Raw genomic sequence first — 16520 nt, forward strand, 5'->3', positions numbered from 1 at the left:
GCGTGCCCGGACGGGCGGGGGCAGCCAGCATTTCTGCGGGAATCCCTGGCACGGGGACCCGCTCCGGGGCCGGGCTCGGCGGGGCGCCATGGCCGCGGCACCCCCGGCCTCGGCCCGCCCCGGGCACCGCGTCACCGCCCCGCGCCGCCCCCATTGGCTGAGCCCGCCGCCAGTCCGCCCGGCCGGCCAATCAGCGCGCGCCGCTCTCGCGGGCGCGGAGGCGCCGCGGCCGCAATAAGACGCGCGGTTCGCCCGTGGCCCGGCCCGGCCGCGGCTCCGGCGCTCCCCGTGAGGCGGCGGCGCGGCGGCGTCAGCCCGGTAACTCCCGGGGGATTGGGCACGGGAGGAGGAGCGGCGGCCCTGGCTTCGGGGGGGTTTCCTCGGCGGGGCTGTTCCGGCCCTCCTGGGAGGGATGGTGGTGCTGTCCCCCGGGGGAGGGGGCGGTGGCTGCGGGGCACCCCCTGCGAGCCCGTGGCCGTGTCTGTGTCTGTGTGCCCGTGTCCCTGCGGGCCCGTGGCCGTGTCTGTGTTTGTTTGCGCGGCTCCGGGAGGCGCTGCCCTGCTTGTGGCCGAGGCCCCGTGCTCAGGAAGGGCTGGGACACGCAGGTGCTCCGCTCAGGGACGCCTTGGGAAAGGGATGAGCTCGACCCGGCTGGAGCAGGAGCCCTGGAAGTGACCGCTTTTGGTGTTGGACCTTAAAGCTGTGCTTGGCCCAGAGATTGGCCGGTGTAAGATGTTATCTGTCCTGAGCACCGTGCGCTGCTGTGCTGAGCTGCAGCTCTGCGTTTCTGTTCTGTCTTAGAGGGAACCGCAGAATGGTTTGGGTTGGAAGGGACCTTAAAGGCCATCTAGTTCCAGCCCCGTGCCATGGGCAGGGACACCTTCCACTAAACCACATTGCTCAGACTCCAGCCGGCCTGGCCGTGAACACCTTTAGCGATGGGGCACCCGGAGCACCTTCTCTGGACAGCCTGTTCAGTGCCTCTGTGCTGGCTCCACATCTGCTGTCTATATCCTCCCTGGTCCTCCGGAGATTTTAGTAGATTTCTGCACACTAAAAGTAGATTTCTGCAATTACTATGGTAATTGCAGCCTAAACAAATCTTAGGGAGCAAATGATGTCCCGGGGCATGTGGGAGAGCAGAAACTTTCCCTTGATGGAAATGCAGGAGCTGTGGCATCTTTTTGGGAGAAGGCATTTGGTGGCTTTCCCAGCCCATACAAGCAGTGTGTGCTCTATTTTTTAACAGCTTTGAGAGCAAATGGTGCTGGTATGGCCATTTGCACTTGTGAGCTCTTTCTGTGAGCACTGGTGTTTATTCTTTCCCTGCAGGTAACCAGCCAGGAGTGTGTGCTGGCCTTGGTATAAAGCAGCTCTTGAGCCTGAGCTGGGATTTGTGTAGGTTGTTCCTTTGCTGTAGGAAAGGTGAGTAGGATTATTTCCATGTGTTGCTCTAAGGCTTTCCTGTTAAATGCTTCCAGAAGTGGACTGATACTCAGACAACACTCTGACTTGCTAGTTCTTTCTAAATTTGTTTGAGAATTGTGCTTCTGCCTAATGCTTTATAGAAGTGAACTGGAATTTATAGCACCCAGATACTGTTTGGTCTTTGTATAAGTATATCTTTTATACTAACTAAATTTTTTATTGTTTTTGGCTAAAATGCTAATTAAACTTTGGCAAACAGGTGCATCACCCCTATTGTTGGGTCTTAATTTGGTTTTGTAGCTTGTGTAATCTCTTCCTGTGAATAACAGAATCAATTAATCTGAATAGTGAAGTATTTGCAGAGATAGAGCTTTCTGTGCAGCTATTTTATGTGTAGTAGCTCATGCTGTGAACACACTGCAATTTTTTAATTGTATCTTTGGTATGTTGAGTAAGGATCGGTTGCTTTAGGTGGAAATGCTGTCAAATACTTGTGTTTGTTATAAACCTAGGAGCTTACAGCATGCAGCTTAGTGTTGGGTCTGATGTGACACCTGAATCCTAGCAATAGCTGATTTCTTTGCTTAAAGTGCAGCTGATTATTTGGAGTGGGAAAAATGGACCATGCAGGGGGTTTTGTCTGAGATGTTTCTTGCCCTACACAAATCCCAGCCTGCCTTTGCATGAAATGAGACTTTCTTTTGTGTTTTTTAGCTGTCTGTTGGGTGTCAAACAATACCTCCTGATATTCTGTGAAAACCTCAGTCCTCAAAGGCTTTTTAATCCTGAGCTGTGCCATTAGGCAGAAATCAGCACTGGGGGGGTTTGCAGAGTGCCCTGGTTTGATGTAGACTTTGTATTAACGTAAGATTAGAGGAGAGCTAAGCTGCTGTTACAAGCAAGATGAGATTCCTGAGTCTGTTAATGAATTCAACTTTTCTAGACACTTTTTTTTGAAAGCCTGTTAAAATGAATACTGGTATTGTGCTGGGTGTTTCCCAAAACCCAGAGTGCATGGGCCTACCCCATCCTGCTGACCTAATTCAGGGTCACAGAGGGCCTGAATTTGAGACTCCTGGAGTGCGACTGAAGCAGCTCCAACTGATTTGAGGTGAGGGGAGCTCCTTCGGTGTGTCATGGAAATTCAGCCCAAGGCTGGGAGTGCAGAAATCAGAGCTCAGTCTGCCACTGCCCGTGGTTTTGAGAGCACTTAATATTCATCTGAGATACAGCAGTCTCCCCAGTGCAGAGAATTGTATTTTTATATTTTTTCCCCTGCTCTGTCCATTGCCATCTAGCCTTGTCTGAGGTCAGAGAGATCGGGTGGGGTTTTCAGAGTTGCAGTCCTGTGTTAGATGGACCTTTCAGGCATCCCAGTGTCTGCTGGCAGATCTTTGCCCACCTTGGCAGACCCTTGGGTGGGTGGTCAAAATGCATCTGCCATTGAAGACAGTCCAGAGGAGATGTTGCTTGAAAGGAAAAAGAGGAAGGTGCTGTTTGACCTTATGAATGAGGACAGCAAACAGGCTTTTTGTGCCCACTCCCAAAGTAAAAACATTAATCCTGGTGCCTAAGAATCTGGCATTGTAATTCACAGACAGTAGAGGAGAAATAGACTTGGAAGTCAGGAAGAGGGTGGGATAATCTGTGAGGTCACTTGGGGATTCAGTGAAATGAGGACTCACTGGCTGTACATTGCATCCCCGAGTATCTGTGCTGTCACACGTGAGTGTGGAGGCATGATGGAGGAGGTGGCCTGGGGAAAAAGTCAAGCATAGACTGGCATAATTAGCAGGACAGGATGGGGATATGAGGAAATTCTGCAGAGTGTGACTGTGTTGACGCCTCCTTTGAGCAGAGCTGATAAGGTTTTGTGTGTTGCCAGCTGCTGTCCTGTGGTGCCACTCTGCAGTTCCTCTGGCTGAGGGCCACAGCTGCTCTCTGTGCCTGCATTCCCTTGGAGCAGAGAGGATCTGGACAGCCCTGCTGGGCTCCAGCTGCCTGGGGCCCCTCAGAGTTCCCCAGTGTGACAGGGGTCCAAGGAAAAGGGAAGAGAGAGGATCTGACTCCATGTTTCAGAAGGCTGATTTATTATTTTATGATATATGTTATATTAAAACTATGCTAAAAGAAAGGATTTCATCAGAAGGCTGGCTAAGAATAGAAAAAGAGAGAATGAATAACAAAGGCTTGTGGCTCAAATAGTCTGAGACAGCTGGACTGTGATTGGCCATTAATTAGAAACAAGCACATGAGACCAATCCCAGATGCACCTGTTGCATTCCACAGCAGCAGATAATCATTGTTTGCATTTTGTTCCTGAGGCCTCCCAGCTTCTCAGGAGAAAAAATCCTAAGGACAGGATTTTTCATAAAAGATGTCTGTGACATCCCAGTGAGGGAGATCTGCTGCTCTGGGAGCCTGGGATACTGAGTGAGGCTCTGTTTGAACACTTGAGGCAAGCTGTAGGCTGGAGCAGCTTGTACCAATCTGCTCCTGATCAATGGTTTTAGTGGGCTAGTTGCAACAAGCTGGGTGAAGGATGGCACTTTGCTTCCCACATGGAGTCTCCTGGTTTGGAATTCCTCCCACTCTCCGTTGTAAAATCACGCTCAGCAGGCACTTGTTTCCTTGCTTGTTTTGATTCTGATAGCTGTTTACTTTTCACTGCCTTATTGCTACTTGTACTGCATTGTCTGTGGGATGTTTGACGTGTCTGTCTCGTGTCTCTGTCCAGATGTGTCGCTGTTAGATGCCAGACCAGCTGCCCTCTGCCAAGCTGCAACCAAGATGGCAAAGTACAGGCTCGTTCTCCTGAGACATGGGGAAGGAGCCTGGACCAAGGAGAATCGCTTCTGCAGCTGGGTGGACCAGAAGCTGAGCAGTGATGGCATAAAGGAAGCTCAGAACTGTGGCAAGCACCTCAAGGCCCTGGGCTTCGAGTTCGACCTGGTCTTCACCTCCGTGCTGAGCCGCTCCATCCAGACTGCCTGGCTGATCCTGCAGGAGATGGGCCAGGAGTGGGTGCCCATCCAGAGCTCCTGGAGGCTGAACGAGCGTCACTACGGGGCCCTGATCGGGCTCAACAGGGCAGAGATGGCTCTGAACCACGGCGAGGAGCAGGTGAAGATCTGGAGGAGGAGCTACGATGTCACCCCGCCCCCCATCTCTGAATCTCACCCCTACTACGCCGAGATCTACAACGACCGCCGCTACAAATGCAGCGATGTGTCACAGGAGAACCTCCCCAAGGCTGAGAGCCTCAAAGATGTGCTTGACAGACTCCTTCCCTACTGGAATGAAAAGATAGTGCCAGAACTGAAAAGTGGCAAAATGATTCTTATCTCTGCTCATGGCAACAGCAGCAGGGCGTTGCTGAAGCACGTGGAAGGTAAGGGCCTCTGTTCCAGCCTTCCCCTCTTCTCCTTGCTCAATGCCTTGGAGCTTTAGGTGTTGTTCTCTAGTGTCAGACCCAGAACTGGTCTTAGAAATGACTTATTTGGGACTTTATGATAAAAAACATCCTTTTCATTGTTAGATTCTTCCCTCTCTTCCTCTTTTATCTCCTGGCTTCTTGGCCATCCTACACTGGAAGTTGAACTTTATTAATTTCTTTGTGGGTAGAGCAGGATTCAGTGATTATATATGTGTGAATGCAACCTGCTGCAGTCCTGGAAGAGTTGTAGTTGCAGTTACAAATGTGCACAGACTGGATTGTGTCCACTCAGGTTTTTTTTTTTAGTTTTAAAATCCTCTGTTCTATGGCTCTGCCTGCTGATTACTTTTTGCATTTGGCCATGCTGGAACAGTCAGGAGTCTGAAGGGTGTGAAATGAGCAGGTACAAATGGCTTTTGAGACTAGAGAGGCTGTGAATCCTGGGGTGCAGATCATGGATGGAGGAGGAAGAGCTGGTTCAGTCAGTTCATGATGTGGTCACAGTGGTTGTCCACACTGTGTGAAATGATAAAGGAAGAAGGGGAAAGGGGATGTGGTGGCTCCCCTGCCTCCCAAGAGCTGAACCAGCTCCATGAAACCATGCTGGCCAAGCCCTTTGGGGGTGGCATGGTGACAGCTGAGTGTAGGTTCCAGCAGAGATCCTGGGAGGGGACATAGCCAGGAGAGCTGACCCAAACTGATGATCCCAAGAGGGATATTCCTTAGCCCTTATGATGCCTGCCCAGCAGGGAAAGCTAAGAGAAAGGAGGAAGGGCATGTGTGATGGCATTGAAGCAGTAGCTGTGCACACGGAAGCCCTGATTAGTGGCAAGTGATTGGATTGCCTGCTGATGGAAAGTAGAGAATAAATCCTTTGCTTTCTTTTGCTTCTGTGCTTGGCCTCTACTAGTGCTTTAGTAAACTGCCTTTACCTTGACCCACAAGTTATTTTTGCATATTTTCTCCCCACCCATAGAGCTGAGGATGGGAGTGATAGAGCAGCTTGGTGAGCAGCCACACCACCAACCCACCACAGTTTTGGTGCCCCACTGTAGCCCCCTACTACTAAAGCCTGGTGTGCAAACCTGATACAGACAGAAAGTCTTGGCAGACATGAGTGGAACAAATGTAAATTATACACTACAGCCATGGCTGTAGCCCACCCATCTTTCTTTCCTTAAAATTTGCACAGCAAGGTAAGAGTCTGTCAAGATGAAAAGCCAGATTCTAACACTGTGCTTGTTTCCCTCCTCTGCTCTGTTGAAGTTAGATCTGTTCAGCCTGCAGGGAGGGCAGAAAGTGGCTCTGAATATTTTCCTTACCAGGCTAAAGCTTTAGTGCTTTCATTAAGCATATGGGATGCTATGACCTGGTTTAGAACTCAGTTACAAAGCACCAGTATTAAACAAGCTTTTGTGGCTGAATTGATGCATTTGATCTTGTGTATGATCTTTTATTGGATGAATCATCTGGACATGCAGAGAGGAGGGCTGTTGTTATTCTCAACAGCTCTTGTGGGTTTTGGCTTCCTCTGACCATAAGAATAGGAGGGAGGAACCTGGTAAGAGCAGGTGAGAGGGAAGGAGAAGCTGAACCAGCCCCTCTGCAAGTGCTGTAGGTGCTCAAAATCTGGGATTTGTCTCTGTAGGGCTTTGCAAGGTCCAAATATTTCAAAACACTCCATGGGCTACCACATGAAGGTGAGTTCTTAAACTTGCCTGGAGTTATTTCCAATTGGTGTGTTTGGTTACCCAGTTTGGTTAAATGGAGAGTAAGTGAGCTGGGGAGGAATTCTGAATGTGATTTTGAAAGGTCTCTTTTATAAAAAGTGCTGTACCAGGTTACTGTAGTGTTTCTGTACCTGACTTCACAGGTGGGGAACAGTGTTCTCAGGACAGAGCATGGGATATGTTCACTTGAGGGTGCAGCTGCCTAGACAGCATTTTATCTGGGCTCCTCAAGAAGTCATCTTGACTATTTCACTAATGTCTGTGGGTTCTCACAACTATAAGTAGGTAGGACCTGTTTTTTAAACCTTCTTGGGTAAAAGCTGCTTCCAGCAGCTCAATATTTCAGCAGTGCTGAGAGCCAGGCTTTGGTATTAAACTGGAGGGAAGCATGTTATGTCTTCAGTGGTCTTATTTACCACTGCACCTTGGAGCCAGCAGTTGAGGTCTTGCCCTGATTTCACCCTTCTTCCCTGTGCCATGGGCTGGGTTGTGACTCAGGCCAGCTCAGATGGAGCTCAGGAAAAGGTCAGCTGGTTCTGGTTACAGCACATGGAGTAACTGGATAGCACTCAGCTCACACTGCAGCCATTGGTGTGATCCCTTTGGTGTCCTCCTGTCCTGCTGGCTGGGGACTGGTCTGGTGAGCTCTCCTGCAACTGAAGAGCCTGTGTGACCAGCCTGCTCAGCCTCTTGCTTCCTGGAGAACAGAAATGCTACACACAGAAACAGGCACTGTTGTTTCTTTAGGATTTTCATCTGACTTCAGCTTGTGTTTCCAGACTGCTGGCTGTGGGGCTGCACTTGTGTATGGGGAAAACTCCTGAGGAGAAAACCATCATGTTTGCTGCTGTGTGTTTATCCTAGGCTGCACTGTTTTGCTTTGTAAATCAATACTAGTTGACATTGTGGTCACTCTGTGTTCTGTAAAAACAGCAAAATGCAGTTCTGAATCCGTGTAGCTACAGCTAGTTTTGTTTAATCCGTCTCCAGAGGAAACTTTTAAATATCATGTCTCCTGACCACATTATGTGGTTTGCCTAAACTCTCCTGCATGACCTCATCTGCTGTGTGTATGTGACTGGTTTAGTCTGGGAGACTGAGCTTAGGAGGTGGCCAGATCACTTCCTAGGCATGGATTCCCTGGGAATATACATGGGGATGTGGGTGTTAAAATCTAATGCTTCAGAATCCTTGAAATAAGAGCTCAGGCAGCTTGTTTTGCAAACAAAGTCCTTGAGAACAGTGGCTGGTAAATGGATGCATTATTTTCCCCACCCATTTCTGTGCCATTTTAAATTCTAGGTATTCTTTGAGATTTTTCCCTGTAGGTCTGATTCTGTGGCCTACACCAGGTGAATTATTTGTCCCTTGTATGCAAGAATTGCTTGAGCTATCTGAGTGTGACTTGTTTCAGTGGACTGATGCTCAATATGTAACAAGGTGTGAGTTCTTGGCCAAGGTTTGTTTCTGGTGCTCCATGCCCTTCTGGAACTTAGGGCTCACCCAAGTGCTGAGCATGAAGCAAGAATAGATCACCCCAAAAGCTGGGTGCTGGTGCAGTCTCTGGGCAGGGGTACATGATCCTCACCTCATGAGCAATTCTGTTTTTTCTGGCCTGTTGTCAGCCCACTGTTGCTGAGTTGCTTGACTGGTGTGTGTTTTCCTGTTAATGTGATGGCTCTGCTGTTCTACTTAATGTGCAAATCTCTGGTGAATTTACACCCCTGTGTTCTGGGGACCATCTGTTTTGTCAGCTGCTGCAGGAGGATGTTTGCTTGCTGCACCTTGGTCTGGTCCATGTGGTGTCATCACTTCAGCAGCTTGTGGTGTGTGTTTTCTGAGAGAATTACTCAAATCTGCCCTGCCTCACAACAGCAGGCTGCTGCTGGGACCTCAGTGCTTCCAAAAGGGGGTGGAAAAGGAAATCTTGACATTCCCAATGACACCAGCTTGCTTTTGCCTGATTTTTTTAAAGGATAATATCTTTGCAGTCAGTGCTTTTAATGCAATTATTTAGACTTTGTGTGGAAGCTTCACCAGGATGTTTGGTCTTGGAGGCTTTGGATGTGTGTTTGATATAAAAATAAACAGCAATTTCATTGAGATGAGAGCCCAGAATATTTTAATTACATGTCTGCATAACATAAATATTATTTTCCAGGTACACATTCCTTTAGTTAAGTGGAAAAAAAAAAGAATGCTCCAAGCTGTGCAAGTTGACTTTCTGCCTCCTTTTTCTTCCCCTCATTTGAAAGTGGAAATGAATATCTTATATGCAGGAATTCTGAGAACAGTACTGTGGACTTGCTTGTGAGAAATCAGATGTGGGCAAGGAGTGATTCTCACACAAGCAGAATTAAATACTGTTTTTTGTGACAGTTTGTGTGATAAGAGTTGCCCAGAAAATTTAAGAGAAAAATGAATCTTGTTACCCTGCCTCTTTAATGGGCTGTGTAGCAGAGGTTGTTTCATGTTGGAGTAGCACATGTGGGCTCCCATCTTTTGTGATGTGTGAGTTGGGAAATGATGGAGGGGAACCTATTGTGCTCCATGTCCTGTATGAAAGGAACAGTGTAGTCTCTTGGGCAATCTCTTCCTGTTTATTGCACACATGGGGGCTGAAAAAGTGAAGAGACTTCTTCACCTGGATGGGAATTCTCCTCTTCAGCTGCTCCTGAAGGACTTGGCAAGCTGTGGCCTAGCTGGGCATTGACCCTTGAGTGGCTGGTGGTGTCCATGGGGGCTGGAAGGTGTCCTTGACTGTTTGTAGACTGGGTAACCTCAGAAATAAGGCAGGGGGCAGTGAGGAGGCTGCAGGTGTAACTCTGTTTTGTTTTTCTTTGGCAGGCATCTCCGATGAGGACATCATCAACGTCACCCTCCCCACTGGTGTGCCCATACTGCTTGAACTTGATGAGAATTTGCACCCTCTGGGCCCTCACCAGTTTCTGGGTGATCAGGAAGCTATCCAAGCTGCCATCAAAAAAGTGGAAGATCAAGGGAAAGTGAAATCTGCTGAGAAGTTAAATCCCACTGTCTAACACAGCTGTGTTCAGTGTGTGAGGATGTGTGAATGACTGCTAGGTTGCACTGTGTGAATGTCTCAAGCACTAAATAATTAGCAGGGACAATTGTTGAGTCTCAGGTTGGTAGCTTACCCCTCTGCCTTTTCAAAAACTGGAATTTAGATTGCAGTGTGTGAGGTTTTCAATGCTGGAAAAGGAAGAGATGATTCAGGTAAAGGAAGCTGGCAGGGCAGCCTGCCCCAGATCCACACTGAGGATGGCCCAGAGGAATAAAGGGATGTGATATTGGTGTCAACAACAATCAGTCCTGATCTGGTAAGGAGAAAAGCACCAGCTTACTGGACTAATTTAAGTCCAGGATGTTACAGGCACTGAAACTGTCACTGACAAAAATGTCACTGTTACCAACTAGTATTTTTCTGTGTCACAGTAGCTGTGTCAGTTTGTTCATCTGGACAACTCTCTGCCTTTGTTATTTTGAGTCTTCTGTGGCCAGTTCACAATCCAGAGACTTTTGTAGAGATGTTCTGACTACTAGAGTTATCATAGTTGGCTTTTTTTACACTCTGTTTGGTTTTTAAGGAATGCAGATGGAATCCCTTTTCCTCCACCATCTTTGCAAAGCCATCACTGCATTTTGCTGGCTTGCAGTAATAGGATTTAAGTCAGACTTTAGTCCACAAAAGAAGCACAAAGGTTTTCTTTTGCTCAAATTTTAAATTATGTAGCTCCTAGTGAGGCACCTGAATACCTTTGAAACACTTTGGTAAGGTGCACCAGAGGTTTCATCACCCCTTAGTCATTTGATAAATAATTCCTGCTCACCTCAGCCAAAGTGACATAGGAAAAACCCCTCTAAGTTTTCCTGAGTTGCAAAGGTATCTTGATAAATGTGTTCCACAGTAACATCCATGTGGCATTATCTGTGTCCAGTTCTCTGAAAAGCTGGAAGTGGTGCGTGCAGCATGTCACAAGTGTTGCAGCTTGTTCAGCCATCCTGCTGGTAAGGAAAGCTATTCTGCCATGCCTGAAGGAGTTCTCCTGTAAAGCTCTCCTCACAATCACAGCTTGATTCGTGCTGTGTGTTTGGCACTGGATCTGACCAGTTCACCCTGAGGTTGGATGCAGTGTGGCAGCAGTGGCAGCCTGGTGTTCTCTTCATGTACACCAGCACCAGGGTAATTCCACTTCTGAAGGGTTGCTCCTCATCTTACTGCAGGTATGAAACTGATAAAAAGTTTACATCTGACCCACTGTGCCAACACCCGAGCACCTGATTCTGACCTTGGATGCCAACATGGGTGGCACCTGTGTGTGTGCTGCGTGAGCTGGATATGTTCTCAGCATGGCCCAGCTACAAATCTCAGTGTTGATGGGAGTTTCCTTGATATGAGTATAAAGTTTTAAAATCCTGCTTTGCAGTGAGCAGCTCTGTAGCTTGCTTTGTAAGTGTGAGAGGATGTTTTTTCCTTTTGAAGAGAGCAGTGTGACAGTGTGGTGTGCCTCTGACAGTCTTGCTGATGTGTGGAGCAAGACTTTGCAGGTCTGATGCCAGCTCACATTAGAGTAGCACCTACTCCATAGAAGACTTCTTGCTAGAGGGTAGTTTCTCATGCATGAATGGTACTTGGGCTTCTCTTTGTTTTTGTGAAACAAAGTTACATGTTTCTCTTTTAAACATAAAGCTGGTAGGTTTCATCTTTCTTTGTACAAGAGACATATTTCAGTGTTTTTTGGTTGCTTTGGTTTTTTTCCCCCTCTGAAATGCTATTAGCAGCTTCTCTGCTACTTGATTTGATACTGACTTAGTTTCTGGGGTTTTAGTTTCAGTGCTTAGAGTAACTCTGGCTCTTAGTTGATAGTTTCCAAGTGAGTGTTACAGTGTTAGATTGCTGATCAGCAAAAGTTCACCTGTGAAAACCCTGGGAAGGGTCACTGGCACTCAAGTGAGTAAATTCTTCCCCAAACAGTAAATAATGTGTGAAGCTTAATATCAAGTAAATGCTACTGTAGGCTTGTAAACAGAGCCACCTGTTGCCAGTGGGAGCTGGGTGCACCCAGGTGTGTGAGCACACAGGCCATGTCCACATCCCTTGGGCACTGTGGAATTGGAATGCAGAGCTGCTTCAGGATGTGACATGCAGCTGCAATGTCCTTGGAAATGACCCCAGCTGAGCCGGGAGACAGACTCTGTCCTCCCCTTAGAATCCATGGTCTCTTCTGTGGCTGGAGAGGGGAATGGAAAGGTGGGTGAGGGAATTTAAGGAGCATTAATTGCAGCTGAAATCATCCTTTGAGTCGTGGCCAGGATGAGGAGAGCAGCAGTGTGATGTTTGCAGGAGGTGCTGTTTCTGCAGTGCTGCTTGTGACAGTGCTCTGGGCAGTTTGGCTTTGTTTGCTTGGGCTGTGGCTCCGCAGTGATGACAGGATTTTATGTGCACATCTGGCAGCAATAACACCTTGCAAAAGTATCAAATGGAATTGGGGATTTCATTCTGCTCTTCAGGATTATTTTAATGCCTTGCAATTCCAAGTAACCTTTTATTTAAAATCCTGATTCATAAACCATGTCTAGTGAAGAACAGACACAAGTTCCAAGGTATCAGACACCAAGATTTTCAGACATAGCTACATCAGAGGGAGAAATGAGAATCTTGCTGTAGAGATCAGTGGTTGGGAAGCATTTTTCCCTATGTTTGAGTGTGCCTCACAGTCCTATAAGGTAAATGGTGTTTTTAACATAATGGATGTGGTTGATTTGGTTTGTTTATGCATTTTTAACGTGTGGTCCAGTAGCAGTAATAGCTCTAGATCCTCTTGAAAACCTTTGTAAATATGGTGGAGCTGGCAGGTTCTTTTTAACTCAATAAATTCACCTGAAATAGAATTTAATTTGGCTTCAGTAATTTTTTTTCTTCTGCTCCTATCCCCTTTGTTTCCTTTTCAGGGCTGGTAAGTAAATAAAACTGACCTTCAGTATTCCAAAACTTCTCAAACACTTGTTTATCACACATCATGCAGTCAATTGGGTTAAAATAGTGCTGGAGCCAACACTTCCTTGTGTTTACATGTAAAGAAGTTGGAGGGAATACATACCCCTTCAAAACTATGGGGGCATTTCCTTAGGAACAAGGAACTTTACTTCCAGAACAGTGTATCTAAACAAATTCTTACTGATTGCCATGCTTGCATTTCCTTTTAGTAAGAAGCATCACTTTTGGTGGTGTGTTTAAAGCTGTGGCTTCTGGAGACAAAGCCAACCAATTCAAAATTGTTCTGGTATTTTATGGTGCATTTCCCTCCCTTTCCCACAGTCACCTTTTGTACTTTGCTTTAGTAACACCTCACATGGTTCCAGAGCCATCTCCACTGTTTCTTGTGTTGGGAGAACACCATCTGAAGACCAGCTTGGTTTCAGTCTGCCATACTTTTGTGCCAAGGACTTTGCTATGAGCCTGTTCTGCACAGCCTGAGGAGAGACTGACTCTACCTAGCCACATTTTCAAAATTACAACTTTGCTTTTCTTCTTTTACTTCCTTTTTTTTTTTTTTTTTTTAGTTTTAATTTGTGGGGAGTGCTCATTCTCAAAGTTCATGATAAATGACACTTGCATTACCTGTCTTTGCATCTCCTCAGCTTTGAATTCCCATGGGCAGGAGAGGAGGTTGACATGACAACCCTGCTGCTCAAGGAAGCTCGGAGCTGAGGTGGGAACTGACTGATGACTCAAATAGATGGTGCAGAAGGGTTTGGGATCTCTTTGACAGCTGTGCTGAGCAGGTGTTGCTGCCTCTTCCTTGTGTTGGGTGTTCAGAGGCTCTGGGTGTGGGTGCTATGAGAGGGAAGTGCAGTTTAGCACAGTTTAGGATGGCTGTGCCATGGCACTCCTCTCACTGCCTCATCCCTTGTCACCCAGCAGCTATTCCAGCCTTGGGGCTGTTCCAGCAGAGTTTGGCAGCCAGGTTGTGTCCCCAAACAGCAGAGAAAAAGGCAGGAAGGGAGGAGGCTCCCTGTCCTTGCTGTTCCCATTCTGCTGGCAGAGCAGGGGAGGGCAGCAGACACCAGGCTAAGGCTGTGCTGAGCTGTGCTGTCCCTCCCAGGGCAATGAAGCGGCCTGGATGTCCTCTAGTTCCTTATTTAACTTCTCTGCCCTTCCCCTTCTGATACCTTTGAACTCAAATTCCACAGGAGCTTGGATTTAGGTCCTTTTTCCTCCTTTCTGCTGGCTCTTCTGCAAGGAGAGACATTGACCCACAGCTCAGTTGGAGGTGACAATGTGGATGGTCCTTGTGGCTGCCTTCCAACTCAGATTATTCTGTGCTTGTTGCTGTGGTGTTGCAGTTACTCCTGTCAGGCTTCAGAAAGCAGTTGTGGCTCTAATGGGACCCCAGCACTACAAATGTTGTGTCTGCAAGCATTATTGCCTTATTAACAGGGCCTTCTTCCTCAAGTCTGTCCCAGCACCCCCTCTGCACAGCACCTGAGTATTTCCTCGCCTTTGGTCTGGTTCTTGCATGAAATTTGGGAAAAGGCATTCTCTCTCCCAGGAAAGCAGTGTGAATCCAGAGGCAGCAGATGCTGTCAGTTTGGGCTGCTGCTGGCCTCAGAGGAGCCAGGCACGACTTTGCTGCCGTTTTCCAGCTTGGCCATGTCTGCCCGTGAGGAGCAAATGACACAACTGAATATGCTCTTTAGTGGAAGGAGTGCTCTGTTTATTGCAGTAAAACTAATTTATTTCTCCTTGTTCCTGGTGATAACTTAGCAGAAGAGCTGGAAAGTGGGAATGTGCATGTGCTATTAATCCCTTGACCTACACTGGGGATGTCTTGCTGCTAATTAACTCCCCAGTGCATCCTGCTTTCCTGACAGGCACTTGCCTGGCTCTCAGTAACTACTGTGATTAAACCCGAGCTAGACTCTAAGTAATCTGTGGTTCCTCAGCTCTTCCTGACCTGCAGGTTGTTTTTTTCCAGAATCTCTATGGAAGGCAGTGATAATGGCTGTGCTAGGGGTGAGAAAGCGGGCACAAAGATCCCTGAGCATCCCTGAAGGAAAAGCAACTGCAGAAATTGCAGCTGCAGATGGGCTTGTAGGGAAGCAAGTGGACAACAGGTGGAGCAAGTGCATTGTGGTGAAGGATGCACGGGCAAAGGGGTGGGTTTTACACTCCTGTGTGCACCTGGGGACAGAGAGGTGTCATCGGCCTCTCCTGAGAGGCAGCACATGTTATCTCACAGCCAGAAATGCCCTGTGGTGGGACAAGTGGTGTGAGGGTGAGTTGGTTCTGCTGGGGAATAAATTGCAGTCATCATGTGGGATTGCTTGTGCAGATTAATGCTACTTTAGTGTAACATCAGCAGCTTCACCAGAGCACTCAGTGCTGCGTGAAAAAAGGTGCTCAGCAATGAGCAAATGCCAAATCAAAAAGAACATGAATTGGAAGCTGCCTTGGATTTCAGGGATCAGAGTTCAGATACTCTTGTACTAATATTTTCCAAGGCCTCTTTTATTCTTCTCTCTCCCTGTCAGAATTTGTGGAAATTTAGAAGTATTTTGCATGCATGCTGTCAAGTTGAGCTTTGAGAAGAACAGCTCAGACCTCCTTTACACCTTGCCATATCTTGAAATATGTAGACTGATGTGAGTTATCCAAGTAGAGTGAGCCTGTAGGTGTAGTTGATAGAAAAAAAGACTCCTGCAAAGTAAATTCTCATTCTTGTTCTGCAGCCTCCCCAAATACATGAGTGTGAAAAGTGCTCGTTACTGATACAAAACTCATGAGCTTTGTGTTTGCACTTGGTGTATATTTCAACCCACATCTCTAAAGGAATTTTCTGAGTAACAAACACATTTCAGTTTCATGGGATGGTGTGGGAATAGATACGTAATTTTTGTTGGACGACAGCAAAACAGAATAAACTTTCCCAGACCTCATTTTCTCAGGTGAAAGCTTTAGGAGGCCCTACAGATATGAAAAGTAGTTTGTTTCAATACTGGAAATGTTATATTCTGTGCTTTCCCTTCTGTGTGGTTGGCTTGAGTGTTTTCCAGGGCCAGAATTACCTCCTTTTAACTAGCACTAGTACTTTGTATCCTATTGTCCTCTAGTTCCTTATTTAACTTCTCTGCCCTTCCCTTCTGATACCTTAGAACTCAAATTCCACAGGAGCTTGGATTTTGGTCCTTTTCTCTTAGCTTGGAAAGCATGAGTCAGATTTGGTCAGAATCCACCAGGAATACTGACATCTTTGTTCAGAACAATGAAAATAAAAAGAACACTGGGAACTGCCAAATAGGAATTTTCTTTTCCATAGAAAGCTGCTGTCTGTACAATGAGGAAACAAATTCCAGTTGGCTGAAGACTTATGTGGTCTTTCATGTTTGTTTGGGGGCAAGAGTTATCACTTGGCTCTGGGTGATGCTTTTTGGCTACTGTGTTTCTCACATTTTGTGTTTTTTCCCTGTTCCCTGATGTGACCCTGCTCTGAACTTCTCCATCCAGCCACAAAGCACCTCCAGGTGCTCCCACACACCTCCTTCCATGACACCTTCCTCCTTGGGGTGTCCTGCCAGCTTCAGGCTGCTTATCTGAGGTGCTGAGGTGGGGGGAGACAGGGTCAAGTGTGGAAAAGGCTTGAGAGGGAGATACATGTGAAAAAGCCTGAGAGCTGCTGTGCTGAGGTATGGGTTTCCAGCTGGATCGCATTTTGTATTTTACAGTGCTGTCTGCATTCCAACGATGCACGGGGGAAAATGAGGATTTTTATATTTGAGCTGGAAAAAGCCACCCACGTGAGAGAAGCACTGAGTGGCCTGTTTTCCTCTGAGCAGTTTTTATCTGCTTGTTCTGTTCTGTGTTCCTGCAGTGGAGCTCTCCCCCACCATGATGCACAGGGGCT

At 47.2% G+C, this 16520-nt stretch overlaps 1 protein-coding gene across 1 annotated transcript; it reads left to right on the forward strand.

Annotated features, from left to right (window-relative positions):
• Positions 1 to 222: 222 nt before the first annotated feature.
• Positions 223 to 12512, forward strand: BPGM (bisphosphoglycerate mutase). Its single transcript, XM_059472189.1, has 4 exons — positions 223 to 318; positions 1333 to 1425; positions 4166 to 4819; positions 9442 to 12512. The coding sequence occupies exons 3-4, from the start codon at positions 4219 to 4221 to the stop codon at positions 9633 to 9635; spliced, it is 795 nt and encodes a 264-aa protein (XP_059328172.1). The 5' UTR covers positions 223 to 318; positions 1333 to 1425; positions 4166 to 4218; the 3' UTR covers positions 9636 to 12512.
• The last annotated feature ends 4008 nt before the right edge of the window (positions 12513 to 16520 follow it).

The sequence above is a fragment of the Ammospiza nelsoni genome, chromosome 5 (assembly GCF_027579445.1).
Source record: "Ammospiza nelsoni isolate bAmmNel1 chromosome 5, bAmmNel1.pri, whole genome shotgun sequence".
NCBI lineage: Eukaryota > Metazoa > Chordata > Aves > Passeriformes > Passerellidae > Ammospiza > Ammospiza nelsoni.